This window comes from Saccostrea echinata, unplaced genomic scaffold (assembly GCF_033153115.1).
Source record: "Saccostrea echinata isolate AGI-Se365-2 ecotype Australia unplaced genomic scaffold, CSIRO_AGI_Sech_v1 ptg000009l, whole genome shotgun sequence".
NCBI lineage: Eukaryota > Metazoa > Mollusca > Bivalvia > Ostreida > Ostreidae > Saccostrea > Saccostrea echinata.
This window is the reverse complement of record NW_026889758.1, coordinates 39,856,039-39,872,226: the sequence shown is the minus strand read 5'-3', so window position 1 is coordinate 39,872,226 and position 16,188 is coordinate 39,856,039. Positions and strand designations below refer to the sequence as shown.

The window sequence follows — 16,188 nt, the reverse complement described above, 5'->3', positions numbered from 1 at the left end:
AAGGGTTCTGTCATAAATTCTCTGTTGTGTGCATGAAAATGAAAAAAAAAATAATTGGACATCGCTCGAAACTTTTCAACGATGTTTTATTAATATTACATTGTTGAACAATTTCAAAAGCGATGTCCAATAATTATTTTATTTTTTAAATTATTCAAAATTAACAAAACTTAGATTTAATCAGGGAATTTGACGATGACTTCTAGATTTCTATAAATCAAATTCCCGAGAGAGATAAAAACCGTAGATAAATCCAAATCAATTTGTCTTGTGTTTGATGCTGTTCAAATTAGTCTAGATGTTTATCGACTTGCCTGATATACCTAAGGTGACTGGATCTGTTTTATTGTAGCAGATTTGAACTTGTCAGTTTTCTTTCTTTCTTTCTCTTTTTTTTTTTATTACCGACATATGTCACTATTACCAAGTCCAAGTTGATATAAGTTCTCCCACTCTTTACCATGGAAAAAAAAAATCTTCGCAACTGTGATGATATGCCTCCAAAATAATTTATGAGTGAATATATATTTCATAATTTATTTCCAAACGTGTAAATTCAATATTTCTTATCAAAGCTAAATCATATTTTTTAAATTACTTATCTTGAAATAAAACTAAATAATTCGTCCTGAGAAAATTGTCGAAGCTTGAATTTCTCTCTTACTCAAAATTTTAATGCTGATATTAAATATTTTTTCTTTTTTTAAATATAGACACGTGTGTGGGCTACAAAACCTTGTATACATGTATCGTTTTCCAATTCCCAGATGGCTTAAATTTTATGCCCGGAAATTGAGAGTTGCATCCAAGACGACCGATAACGTGGAGAATTTGGGCAAAGGTCCTTTGGTACTCAAAAAAAAATCCAACGAAAGATATTTAATACAGTTTTGAAATGTTGGCATTTCATGATCCAAGATCAAGCGTAAGACAAGCGGCACTTCTACAAAATGGAATCATTTACATGGAATGAAATATCAGGAAGCATGTGCATACGGGGAGAGGGGGTCTATATACAGAAATAAATAATAAGAAACATGCACGGAGAAAGTCATGTCTATTAAAATATCCTAAGTAAATGTTATTTGAATTCAGTCATTGTAACATTGGTAAGAAAATGAACACGATCATAAAGATTTACTGCAATGACTACTTGTAGGGCGAACTACAAATGGAGATAGAGAATGAACAGTGCTATTAAAAAAAAAAAATTAAATAGTAATTTGTAATAATCGTCAAGTTTTGTTAAATACTAATGCATAATATCATAATTATAAATCAAGTTTTGTTAAATACTTATAAATAATATCATAATTATAAAGGATGCGTTAACGAAGAAAAGAGAAAAAAAATCAGTTAATTGTCCCCCTACATATTTTTTCATAAAAAGCCCTTTTCATGTATCTATCTTTGATGGAAGAGAAGGCAAATTTTGGAAACATAAAATTCTTAAGAATGAGATCGAATTTCTCTTTTGGAACCTGCAATAAAGAGACTTATAGGAAATAATTAAGTGTTCTGAACTTAACCCAAGTGTCGGGTCTATAAATCTTCGAAAAGAGATTCTCTCTCTCTCTCTCTCTCTCTCTCTCTCTGTATGATTTTTTTCACAGGGGACGGTAACATACTATGCTTGTATAACATACAATGTATTATATACAAAAAGAAATCTTATATATTGTGATCATGTAAAATCCAACATAGTATGTTTACGGCCCCTGTGGATTTTTTTCTTTTTTTCTTTCATAAATTGTAATAAATCGTAACTTACATTGGGAATCTGGTTTAAAAATAATTTTAGTATGTCTAGGGAGAATTTTGGATATTGGTTAAGCGATCCCCGTATCTTTAAATAAAATTATTTACATAATTTTTTTCTTCTGATTTTACAAAGAAAAATGTTTAAATTCACATATTTACAATTAAACAATTTAGGACAAATAAATTAATGGCGACCTGTTTGCCACTGATTCAGCACATCATTTTTCATTTACATTTTTTCTATTCCCTGAGCTCTTTAAGTATTTCATATAGGGGGAGAAATTCTGAAGGTAAAAATATATTTGTTATTGAAAAACAAATGAAGATATAAAACTACATTGCTACAAAAGACACTGGAATTGATAGATTAGCCTCTAGTCAGGCACGTAGCAACAGCCCCCCCCCCCACTTTTTTCCAAAGACTCTTTTTACTATTTGAGATGTTAATTGAAAGGCCGGTTATCCCCCCCCCCCCACTTTTTGTTGTAGAATAGTCAAATAAGGCTTTTGTAGTAGTGTATGGATAAAATTTGGTACTGAAAGAAATAGGATTTTCGAGTTCGGACAATTTTCAATTTTCCTTTTTTTTTTTTTTTTTTTTTTTTGCTTGTCAATTTTTTTACAGGTAAGTTGAAATTTTTTTTCTGGCTGGCCCCCCACTTTCAAAAACGATGCTAGGTCCCTGCTAAAGACAATGCATTTATGAATAAAATGACTGATGACGACTAAAAAAAGAAACTACCATATTAGATTTTATATTATAGCTGAGTGAATTGTCAACATAAACTAAGAAAATTTGATCCATATTTAAATTATTTCAAAAGAATACACAATAAATGGGTAAAATGTTTTTAGGTCTACACACAAAGGTCTTCAAAACAAGCATTCTGAGAGTATTGCATTAGCAATACTAGTCCCCTACCGGCAAGTGTAATCTAGTTCCCGTTAAAAATTGAAAATGCCATAATTCCGTCAAAAATCAATGAAGCGGAACGAAATGCAAACTTGATCTGTAACTCATCAAGATACACTCACATACCAAAAATCAGCTCAATATCTGCAAGCGTTTAGAAGAAAAGTGCGGAAAACTAAGTGGGACAGACTGACAGACAGACAGATGGACAGACAGACAGACAGACGGACAGACAGACAGACAGACGGACGGACAGACTCAGAGGAAACCTATAGTCCCCTCCGGTTTCACCGGTAGGGGACTAATAAGAGCAATCGCAACTTTACGGGCCTTTCCGACAAGCGGAAACCGTTTTAAAGAGCTTGCCGGAAAGACCAGAAAAGATCCGTTTAAAATAACATAGCTTGATGCCACCTTTTCTCCAGGAAAAAAGGTGTGATCAGTAAAGTTGAGGGTGATTTGTGAATATTCCGAAGACACTTGTGACAAAAACCTCGATCTCTTTACATCTAACATGTTTGTTTGTTTCGTTATTTCTATTGTGAAACAAACATTGAACTCATAAAAAGTCACATCCTTATTTTAAAAAAAATATAAAACGTTTTCTCCAACAAAACTTTACGATAAAAGTGATGACTTCAATTTTTCTATCGTCACCTTCCTTTATATATGTAGCAATATACCATTATCACCTGCAAATGGAGCTTATGTCTCACATTTGATTCGATACGCAAGAGCATGTCCTACTTACGAACAATTTCTAAAACGAGGCAAGCTATTGACGAATAATTTGATGATACAAGGATATCAACAGTCTCGTTTAAAAGTCAACGTTTCGCAAATTCTATGGTCGATTCAATGACCTTGTTAGCAAATACAATCTATCGTTCAGTTGAATATTCACACAAATTGTTAGGCTATTATTTTACACCATGAATTGTCTACGGATTTTTCCATTCGAACGATCATGACAAGGAGCACAGTGTGACCAGTCGACAGGGGATGCTTACTCCTCCATGGCGCCTGATCCCACCTCTGATGTTCTTAGATCCGTGTTTGCTCTGCTCCCAATTTGTATTAGTGCAATGGATTTTTGAGCTTGATAACTGTTCGTTACGTTCATATTTCATTTGTTTTGTTTTGTCTGTTCTCAATATTAGGGAAAAAGTACGTATTAAGCATAAGCGGATAATTTATTTTAAAAAAAATGCAATATTTGCAACATTTATTATATATATCTTTAAATAATTCATATATTGTATTATCGATCCGTACGTAACATTGAAGGAAGAGCCATGAAACAGTTAACCATATTTGGAGTTTTTTTAACTAGTATAGAAGTTAACGGTACTCTATTCATTCTAAGAAAAAGTGATATGATATCGACTCTTTTGTGTAGAACTTTTTTTGAGGTATTGTTAACTGGTGAGTATCATATGTGAAGCCTTACATTAAGACCACACAAAATAATTGTATTAATTGTACATGTACATTCACTCCCAAATAATTAAATTAAAAAGTGAGTCATTCAATGCTTTGAATTAAAGTGCCTATGTCCGATGATCGAGCAATTTTTCCTCTAATCTTTTAATTACATGATGCTGCAGTGAGCTTATTTGTGTCAGTAGTAAAACTAAGATAATGTGTGTGTTACGATATCAATATACACAGGGGGAATACTGATAAAAATATCAATCAAAACTAGGTCTTTTTGACGTAAATCCTATTTTAATCTCTTGTTTTAGAGATATCTATCTCCTACTTCATTGCCCCAAAGATCGCTGTTTTAAAAAAAATTACTTAGCAACATGCAGTAGCTGTCATAATTTATTATATGAATTAGAAGATTTAAATCATACGGTAAAAACTCAAAACATTTATTACTATGTAATTCATTTTAATTCGATAAAAACTCAACAAAGCACAACTGATTAAATATAAGCATATAATACACTAGATATCGTATTTCCATAATTGTATAAATGTGAGCACCACTGTAGCTTTAAAAATACCGTACCTGAAGACCATTTCCATATTTGGCACTGATAGCAGATTTAAAAAATAATAATTATTAGTTCGAGCAAAATTAATTCGTTGGTCAACTCTGCAAGTACATCGGAGCCATGGTGGTTGGTTTCATGGCATAGTAATTCATGTTATAGTTCTGACCAATGTTTCCCATGTTTTCCTGGGGAAGGTGCTGATGTGGCGGCATTGTCTGCTGCATAGGAGGGGGACGGAATCCCAAAATATCGTTAACGGAATGTGACGAGGTAGCCCAAGCCCTCATCATACACGGTGTCACACAGTTCGAAGCCGACTGGGGTGGTTTGTTTGGATTCAGTTGAGCAAGTGGTTGAGATACAGGCATTTGTGGAGAATGTACGGGTGGCATAGAGGGTGTTGAACAAGAATACGGATAAAACTGATGATTGTAAATCGGCGCAGGCGCAGTTGGTGAAGGCATTATTGGGGTTTTATTATCGTATCCTTGACTGATGGGTGTCGGTGTGGGATTACCTCCAATTTTGTTACGTAAAATTCGACTTATGGAACTCACAGATGGAACGTTATATTTATCACACACGCCATCTGCCAAAAGTTTGTCCCGAATCTCCCACGCAAATATTCCTGGGTCCCTCTCTTTGTACATCTTAATATGTTTGACGACATTAGGGGTAGTTACCCGTGGCTTACTGCCACCTATGGCACCAGGTAAAATTGAACCTGTTTCGTTATATCTGGCTAAAATTTTACTCACACATCCATGAGAAACTCTCAGTTGGCGGGAAATGTCACATGGTCTTACTCCCAGTTGGGCCAGCTCGACAATACGGAGGCGGATTGCGTTTGGCAGAGGGCGACCATTGACGAAAACGCCTCCGAGCTGGTTCACCTCGCCAAACGTCGACTGTTCTAAGAAATAAGTAGAAAGAAATTAATTGATTTACATAAATATTGATATTTTTTATAATTTAAAGATATTTATGATCTGAAAACTTTCCCTGAAATGTAATTGATTGTAAATTTTCTTGTACTGAAGTACAAGAATATATACAATCAATAGAATTTTAGGGGAAACGAGTAGTTGTTATGTATGTTACCTTGTCTGTCAATCATTCAAGTATCAGTATCAGTATTTACATTGCTAAAGGCTATTCAATTGCATCACAAATTTTATTTAAATAATTTTCATGTCAGTTTTTATCTTAAATATATAAAATTCTCTTTGATTTGAATTTATTCTAAAAAATAAGTTTACTGTACATAACAGAAAGGTTTTTTTATCTGACCTTTTATCCATGGACATTAATACACAATCTCCGTTATGTTTTTTTTTTATTGTCCAAATTCTGTTTGTAGTCGGAACATTAAAAATGCAACAACAAAACCCAGATGAATAGTGCAAGCATTCATATATATGTTTTCTTACCATAAAAATTATACAACAAACAATAAATTATAAAAGATTTTTAAAAATCTAGAAATGAGTTTAAAACTATACCAGCGATCCTGACTAAAAGCATTTGAATGACAAGAAGTATTTAATTAGTTTATCATGTTACAAAATACCGTATAAATAAACATTAATGTATTCTCTCGATTTTGAATTGTTTACATTGTAAATTTCACATTTCCGGAAAAAAATTTCGCCTTCTGTGTTAACAAGCCATATGATATACCATCGTTTGATAGGAAGGTTATAGTATCGTCAATCACAAACGCCTGGACGTGAGGAAGTATTAATTTTCTTTCACTTTTAATTAGCTCTGTCCAATATCAGAAAACTCGTTCTCCGAGGGGACGCCTTGGTCACTTTCTCATAACTTGCTCTGAACCGCGTTAATTGCGATTCTGATAACGGGGATCGTGGTCATTTTGATCTCGCACTTGTTGGTATCAATTTTACGGAAGTTCATAGTTCTCGAGAGAAAACATTATCTTTTGAAATGGGCATTATTTTTCTTTGGTGTTGATATTTTGAATAATAAATTTTGTTAAAATAAGAATTTTGAGGAATAAAATATTAAGAAACAACGATTTTGAAAGTTTTGGATTTAAGAAAAATAATATAATAAGTCATTATTTATTCTTAGAGATTGAACTTTTTTCTGATATGAACCTTTTTTTTCAAATTAAAAAAAAATATTTACTAGTATAATTTTTATATATAGCTTATTATTAAAACAAATTGCCTACAAAACAAAGTAAACATATTTAATTGTGTTTCTTGAAATTTAAAGTATTTTGGAAATTTGAACAATAGAAGAACTTACCCATTAGGAGATCAATCTTGACGTAGTAGAAGAAATCCTCTCAAACAAAAAATTTTGATTTAGTTTTAATGTCGCGCCGTAGGATAGTTTTTAAATTGTCATCGATAAAATTCAAGAAGCCGGTGTCTCTAAGTCTTTGATAACACGTGTAGGTTCCTCATATTTTTCTACAGGGATTGTTTGGGTAATTGTGTCACTATGAGATGTAAGCTGCGACTTTTTGGTCTGTTGGCAATTCGCTATGGGCCGGCGCAAGAATAAATCTGTGTTACACGTTAGATATTGGCGAAATCTGATTGGATGAACCCTCTTTCACGTGCATCACTAGATCCTCCCACGGATCACCGAAAATCAGTTCCAAGCTAATGGAAATTTATTTTCCTTATCAAATATTGATAAAAAAAATATTAATTCGTTTTTATTTGTAACGATATGTAACACTATTATCATGAAAAAAATGTCTATGTTTGAAGCAAACATTTTTGAAATTAATGAAAATATGTTATCCTTGATGGATATAAATTTTAAAGAATAATTCAAACTGTACTATTTTACTTCAGTAAATTAGTTCAATGTTCTCAAACAATGGTTATTGACCAAAAGCACCAAGACCAAGAAGAACAACAACAAATCAGTTACAATTACTTAGTACACAAATTTAAAAAGATTTTTTAAACATGGACTTTATTTCATTAGGAGGAAATCTTCATATATAACAAGATAAGTGGGAAAACAGGTGTTGAACAATAATTCATAGGACGATAATATATTACAGAAAAATGCCAAAATTGTTATAAATCTTGCGAAACAAAATAAAAATGTCGTTTTTGCACCTAATGCTCTGAAGCAGCATTTTTGCAACGTCAAAAACGGATTCTCTCTTAGCGATATTATCCACAAATTTACGCAAAGGGTCATGCTGTTGTACACCTCGATTCATGTAATTTGGCACTAGCATTAGCAAGAACACAATTGTATGCACACAAAACTAACACTTAAATATCATAGAAAACTCTACAGGAGGAAAATAAAACCTCAGTGTCCCAGGGTCTAATGGCCTCAAACCTCTGAGAACATTGTGTCATAAAGATAATGGTATCTCAGAAACAGATGACACCATTGAAAAAAAAAACGCAACGTACAGAAGGTGTTTCGTAAAATGCACGTGCATATTACGAGAGTAAACAAGGCAGAAAGTAAACATGTTTTTTGCATTTTGTAGTAATAGGCAAGCGGAAACAATAAAAAGACTTCACGGTTCTCTGGAATAGAAAATTTCCTGGCCAGGGCTTTGGTTATGTAACTTGAAAAGTGACTGAGGAAATACTGGGAAGGATCAGGGTCTGTGTTACAGGTATCTATCTAACAGATGTAATTTGTGTACAAATTAAAAAAAACAGCGATATATATAAATATATTTCTGTTTTTGTGCTAAATGAGGAAGGAAAAAATCTAATTATACTATCTAGTTTTTCTCTGGTATTATAATTTTATGTAGCGAGTCTGCTTATTCTTTTCCTTTTTTAAGAATAATTTAATTCAATATTTGGTTTCACTTGAATATAAATATACATCCTCAAAATTACCGGGAAGATAAATACTGTTGTACATCTATTTATTCTTAGTAATTTTAACTACACGCATTTCATATGAAACTTAAATAAAAATAAATCAACAGCTTTAAATCTTTATTTTAGGATAATTTTTTTTTATTTATAATTTCAACTCTTCTCTTCCTCTTTATTTAATTAAAAATTATGTTTAATTCATTTAATGATATGAAAAATACCTAATGATGAAATGTCATTGTATTGTACTTCTTTTTCATCGAAACTAGTACATACATTTCGATTCTTGCCAAAGTCCAAGAAAAAAGCTGATACAAAAATGCATTCTCTATTGTTTAAAAAAATATAGTTTTATTATTTTAAAATATGTTTGTGAAAGTAAAAAAAAAAATGCTCCTCACATTATAGTGCATTTTATCAACCAAAAGAAAACAAAACAAGAACAAAAAAAAAAGAAAAGAAAAAATGTCCAAAATATAGTTCACTTGAACGCTACCCCTTAGCCTTTTAATACAGTATGTTCTGGGATATTTCCAAAGTGAACTTATTTTATTTGAAAAAAATATTTTCGTATTTGATGGACTTTCACAATGAATTTATATTTTATTTAATTTTGAGTGTAAAATTATTACTATCAGGTCAGTTTTTATCACAAAAGGATTATTTACTTCTTTTGATATATATATATATATATATATATATATATATATATATATATATATATATATATATATATATATATATATATATATATATTGCAGAAATTGTTTTCATGATGGAACAAACATTGTTTTTGAAAATTTGACGAATAAGTCATGGGCGTCAGAAAAGCCGAATGTTTTCATCATATTTTTTAATAAATAAATTGACCTATACGTAAATATTTTGTGGGGTTTTATTATCATATGGATGATATCCGTTATAAAAATCTCCAAATCACATGAACAATATCTGCTAATGATAATATTATACATTAGTTTGTACATGTATATGTATCCCAGATTGATAAACATCGTAAGGAGCAAGGAGAAATTTTTACTATACAGGGAGTACATATCGGTAATAATGTATAGGATTGCCTTGTATAAAACACTACAATGACCATGGTTATTCCTAGCCACGTATTTAATTTAAAAACAACAATAATTACATAGATCACGGGAGCCCTATCAGAAACTTCATTAACTTACCGGTCGGGTTCGCGTTACTGCATACCTGTATCATACCAAACATGGAGGCTTATCTCAAAATTTCCCATTTATAAATGTGTTCCGTTTGCATTATTAAGAAATCTTGAGATAAGCCATGCAGTTGATTGTTAGATATTCTTCTCTGAATTAACTGTTGCTTGTATGCAATTGTAGTTAAAGTTATTTATGATACAGAAAACTTGGTTCAAAGCTACAACATATGCCCTCTTCCGATGACCTTAGCCTAAAAAAAGATGATTATGATGAGAGAAAAAAATCGACGAAAACCAGAATTGATTGTTTGAACTGATATAAAAGATATATTTTTTTTTTACAAAGTAACTTCCATTTGTCTCCTGCATGATTCTGACTCGGGACTAAAAATGTCATTTCCTCTATTTTTTAGCTTACATGTACCTGGTACTAGGAATTTAGTGGGGAAAATTTTAATCAAGCATATAAGAATTTAATATTATATCAAACTGAAAACTTCTTATAATTTGTTAGAATTATATTTCAAAAACAAGAGTCATAACAATTAAACTTAGATTGCAAATGAAAAATATGATCATAATTTTATTAATTCGCCTGTGAAGCCGATTCGTTGATTGCTCATCAGGATAGATTATTTCTTGATGAATTCAAGTTTGCTAAATATTATGCAGGGTGTCTTACAAATAAAAATATCTTTCTGTACATAATTCACACCTGAATGTTGTTTTGGTGACCATATACCAAATGTTCCGCAGAACTTATAAATACAATGTTTTTGATGAATCTACTTAGAAAAACCCATAAAGGATTCGAAATATTCTTTTAATTTGCACCCTTGACAAGGTTTTGCTAAAATGCAATATTGATTTTTGATTTCTTGAGAAAATCACACCTTGGTAAAAATTGAAACAACTCAATCATTTTATATAATTTTTAAAAATAGTTTTCTCTCCTATGCTCTTATTATGATCTAAATTTTCAATTCACAGAGTGGATGTAAATATAAAATGCGGTTTTTATCGTGTAAATTTTGTGTTTTATCTCCACCCAGTAAATTCAAAATTTACAACATGATATAGAAAAGGCTTGTTACTTATCTGGAAAAGATGTCAGAATAATATTCTCAAGTTTATTTGATGTTTTAGGTGAAATATTAAAATTTCTCAAACTTCTTGCTTTTTGTTATTGATTATAAAAAAAACTTGATTAATCTAAAAGTTCTTCATGATAATGTATAAATTTTAATTTGATCAAATTCATACATAGCAAGGGAAAAATGTAAAATAGATATATAAATAAAGAATGAATGAATAAATAATATTCATTTTATTAAGTAAGCTGATTTTCAAAAGAGAGGCTAATTATAATAATTTTGCAGATGATCATTGCTGCCTCACGTTTCTCGACGAAATACGTTTTAAATATATATGAAATACAATTTGAAGACTCTCTTCTTTGGTTTCCATACTTCCAATAAACATCGACAACTAATATCTTTTATATTTGAAATACAAAAATACACATGTTTCCATCTGGTTTTTCACTGTCCTGAAATCCGAAGTCTCGTGATTTATACAAGAAAATGTTGATTTAAAAAAAAAACATTCAAAACAATATCTTGATATTTTCCCGATCGATGTAATGCTGTATATCTTCATGCGACGACATCTTATTGATATATGCCTATGATGCCATTCAGAGCTAAAAATCTCACAAAATATTGTTTTCAAAATATAAATTGCAGACTCTTTATTTACTTTAAAAAAATCCAACTGAAGAAGTTTAGGATAAAATGCAACATAACTTTACATTTATTACATTTTCAACAGTGAAATATTGTTAGTTATCTGTTGAATAAAACTGATATTTTCACAGGTATTATTTTCACACAGCGAAAATATTTTGCATCATTTCGTGAACCTATATTCACCGCGCAATATTGTTTTTAAGGTCAATAAAGATTATTAAGAATTAGAACAAAAGGAAGACAGAAGAAACTATAATAAACAGAAAATTCAATGTTCTGTAGTTAGAAAGGGAATTTATTTCAATCCTGTGGTAGGATTTCTTTTAATATAGGATATTTTCAGTCGTGCTTCACTCTTGGAAAATATCGAAAAAATCCTGTCCGACTCGTGAAATAAATTCCATATTCAACTACAAAACATTAAATATTCTTTATTTATTCCTGAATGTAAAAATTTGCCCGTAAATCAAACACTTGAATATACTGTCGTAAAAACTGTCCACAGTTTATCTGCGGGTGGTCATTTTCTGCGATGAATATTAAAAAGAGTTAAACGTAAAATAATTCTCACATTACTATCACTTGCTTGTATATTTATGAGGAACACTGAGTTCAGAAATGCAATAATTTTTATGACAAATTGTATTCAGATTTTAAAAATATATACATAAATACGTGTTAATCATATTTTGAGACGGTCCAGAAAAAAAGATTTTATATAAAAAAAAAATATCTGGAATGATTAATTAATCACTTTTGAAGTACAACAATAAGGTTTAATTCTAAAGATCCATAGGCTCAAATTATTTCAGAAAATAATTAAACATTTCAATACTTTTTGATATTTTCAGAGAAGATTCAAATATGAATTTCATTAATAAGAGCTATTATCTGCTTTACAAAAGTTCATAGCATGACAATATTAGGATTGCTTCACGGATATATTAAAGCATAAATGTATAGCTTTGGAATTAAAAAAAAACAAATATTGTATAATTATAAGCATGATCTGATAGAATCTTTTCATGATTGTTTCATTTTAATTTTTAAATATCTCTGCCAGTATAGAGACTACTTAAGATTGTGATGATGTGTAATAAGTTATATTCTAGAAATATATTTTTGAAACGGTTTCTGATTCTTTCTCTAAGATATATTTTAAGTTTACTTTTACATTAAGATAAAGGAAAATGGCTTTCCCTTAGATAATTTTTTTTTAATTTTTATATATTTTGATAGATTATATATATTTTTTAATAGATAATATTTTAATAAATAATAGATTTATTTTGATTTTATTTATATGTTTTTTAATCTAAAGGAAAAATCATGAGATGGGAATATCCCGTCTACCTGATCAATACATATAGGGCTCACGGCGGGTGTGAACGGTCGACAGGGGGTGCTTTCTCCTCCTATGTACCTGATCTCATCTCTGGAGTTTCCGGGGGTCCGTATTTTATGCCCTGTTCACAGATTTGTATTGTTTGTAGGTTTTTTTGAGATCAGTCACTGTTAGTTATCTCCATTCTTTTTTCATTAAGTTTACTTTCACTTTAAGATGAAGGAAAACTGGGTTTACCACCATATCTCAAATATCTTTGTCCTTCTTTATCCTTATAAGTCCGAAATTAAAGAAAAACAACAACAACGAATATTATATTATCATAAATACCATTCTGTGTACGACCATTTAAAAGAATAGGGAGGAATACTCAAATTGAAAGTTGCACAAGTAAAATTGAAATGATCTATAAAAAAAAAAAAAAGAATGTAAGAGAAACGATGTGAGTAAATTAAATAAAAAATATGGAAAAAGGACCATTTACTCGAAAGTGCTGTAATACCGACCTTTTCTACATTCTGTGATATGGGTGCCATATTAAACTTATACAAACATGTTGACTCCAACATGTTGATCTTCCTTGACAAGCCTTAAACTGTAACTTAAGCTAGATGAACCCAGTTTCCTAGAAGGAAGTCATCCCAATGACAGATGTACATGTGAATACATTGGCATAAGATGCCCCAATTTAGAAACCAAATAAATTTGGTAAACTTGTCCAAATTGTTGAATGAGAGACATACATGTATATTGGCAATCTCTCTCTCTCTCTCTCTCTCTCTCTCTCTCTCTCTCTCTCTCATCAGGAATTTACTTTTTTTTTAAATATAGTAATATATAAATGTAAAAATCATCCTCGTAACGTGTTGATCACTAGAAGGGGTTATATTGTTAATCTTGATTATTTTTATTAATTATATTTGTTACTTGAAAGTCTAAAAAATATGGTATATTGGAAAGAATGATGTGTACAATAAATTACAACATATTACCCTATAAGCTTTCATTCTAAAATCCAGACTTTGTTAAACCATGTTTCATTTATTGTTTTCATATCATTTTTATACATTTATATAAATGTGTTTGAAATATAAAAAGATTCATCAATCAAACTTCAAACTTTAGTGTGGATGTTGTACCTGGTGCAACTATTTCATATTCCTTTATATAGTCTAAATTTGATTGATATAATTTTCATTCAGAATTACCAAAAAACAAAAAAACACAAAAAAAAAAAAAAAGAAAATGGATGGATTAAATAAATTCGTTATCTTTATATTTTCAAATTACCTGTTCAACAAATATATAATTTGAAAGCCATATCATAAAGTTATAGTTTCTAAATTTAAATGAAACTGTTCTATACTCTTTGGGAAAATATTGTAATGAAAATTGAATCGTATTAATAATTATGACAAAAACTTGATAAATACAGTGTGTATGCTTCACATAAAACGTTATTCTCTCTGAAAGAATGGAAATTAATTCTATATTTCCATTTATGTTTGTGTTTTTATGTTTACGTATGAAAGTTATAAAAGTGTTACAATCCAAAACACCTTTACATCATTAATGATGTTAAATGATAATAAAATGATAAAACGAGCAAGTTAAACAAAGAAAGAAGCATAAAACAAGCGCTATGGTCAACAATTTTAACATTCCAATGTCATAAAACTAAAATAACATATCCATCACCATGACAAAATCAATGCATGATTATAATAGATAAATCAAAGCGGCTATAGATTCCTTAAATTGACAATAACTTCAAAGTATAATGAGGTATATGTTTAATTTCTAATTGAAGTGATAATTTTTGTCAGAATGTATCATATTTTAGCAAAATACAAATATTTATCATAATGTTATCAAATAAAAGAAGCAAAAAATTCGAGGCAATACAAGCTAGTTCACAAAGCGTTATGATTATTATAGTATAGAAATACACACGGAGAGAACAATATACCATAAAGAAAAAATGTAGACTACTATTGATTTTCTTTACTGGCTGAAAAGTATATTAGAACAGGCATTCATTATGTTAAAATTTTAACACACAATTCAATACACATCAAATGGTGCTTCAAGAAAAGCAATGTTTTTCTTTTCGAAAAAAATTATTTCAACTTGCAACATTTTCGGGACAATTGTATTAATATCGAAGAATGGACTTGAAAAACACATTCTATAGTATATCTTACAACAAATTAGAATTCCTGAACACTGTTATTCACAAGTCGTAGGATTTAATTCTAATTTATATCAATTTATTCCGAACGTAGAATCATTAAAAAAATGAAGCGAATAAAGTTAAATATTGTATAAAACATTTTTTCCCCACTTTTCATCTACGATGTCTTTTAAAGCTTACTTCAGATTGATGCAACAGCAATAAGTTTTCTATACTTTTTTTCTGAAGGGAAATTAAAGCATGCATTTTGTGCATTGTATGTCATATCATTAAGTCAAATTTAAGCTCAATACCAAAAATAACACATTGCACATTAAAAAATCTAAATCGGAGAACATCCGTGAACTATCAAAAGTTTGAATTCATTGAGTGAAGTGAAAATTAAGTTGAAAGGCATCGATGTGGAGAAAAGCGTTTATGTTTTAATCCTTTACAAAATTTTATGACTATATTATTTAGAGATATTGCATAACTTTAATTTTAGTTTACCAACAAATGAAGCCTAGCTTCTTTGTGGAAGTGAAATACTTCAAAATATTTTTACGCCATCTTGAGCTGCTGAACGCATTTACTATGTTAATAAGGGTTCTATAATATACTTCGAAAGCTAATTTGTAATTAAAATTTCAATAATCTTATATATACTAGTATAATAAATAGCAAGTTCAGTTTCTTCTCTTGGGAAATAAAATAGAGATTTTTTAAAGCAAAATCTAATCAACATTGAAGATAATGTTATATTATATTAAGAATGTGTAGCCCTTTCCATTTACAGATGGTTAGCTCATCAGCTATTCACCTCCACAGAAAGGTCAGTATCAAATTCGGTTCACCTCGGTACGTCCTGCAAGAAATTTTCTTGTTTTTTCGAAGATAATGATAATGCTTTTCCTCTGAACCCAGGAGACTTGAAATAATCTTCTATAATTGTGGGAAAGGGCTGGAATTTTGAAAATGGTACATTTGCAAAAATGCTCACCTGAATCCAAATTCTAAATCATACCACGAAATAAATGTAAAATTCTTCACTGACTGAAAGTTTGCCCATGAAACTCTGTCACACATTAAAATTTTGTACTTGGCAAGATATTTTTTTCAAAAGTTTCATCAGAAATCTAAAAAGGAATTTCATCTAGTACTGTAACCTTGACCTGGGTTATACTGAAAGGCATTTGAATAAAAATCATTACATTTTTTTA

The 16,188-nt window shown here is 30.1% G+C and overlaps 2 protein-coding genes across 2 annotated transcripts in view; one reads left to right on the top strand and one right to left on the bottom strand.

The window, feature by feature from the left end:
- Positions 1-16,188, top strand: part of LOC133182373 (B9 domain-containing protein 2-like) — a 613,772-nt gene that overhangs the window by 127,695 nt on the left and 469,889 nt on the right. The gene's annotated exons all lie outside the window — the stretch shown is intronic.
- Positions 4,683-7,155, bottom strand: LOC133183704 (paired box protein Pax-1-like). Its single transcript, XM_061318627.1, has 2 exons — positions 6,952-7,155; positions 4,683-5,590 (listed from the first exon to the last, which is right to left on the bottom strand). Exons 1-2 carry the CDS (start codon positions 6,953-6,955, stop codon positions 4,773-4,775), a joined length of 822 nt encoding a protein of 273 aa, XP_061174611.1. The 5' UTR covers positions 6,956-7,155; the 3' UTR covers positions 4,683-4,772.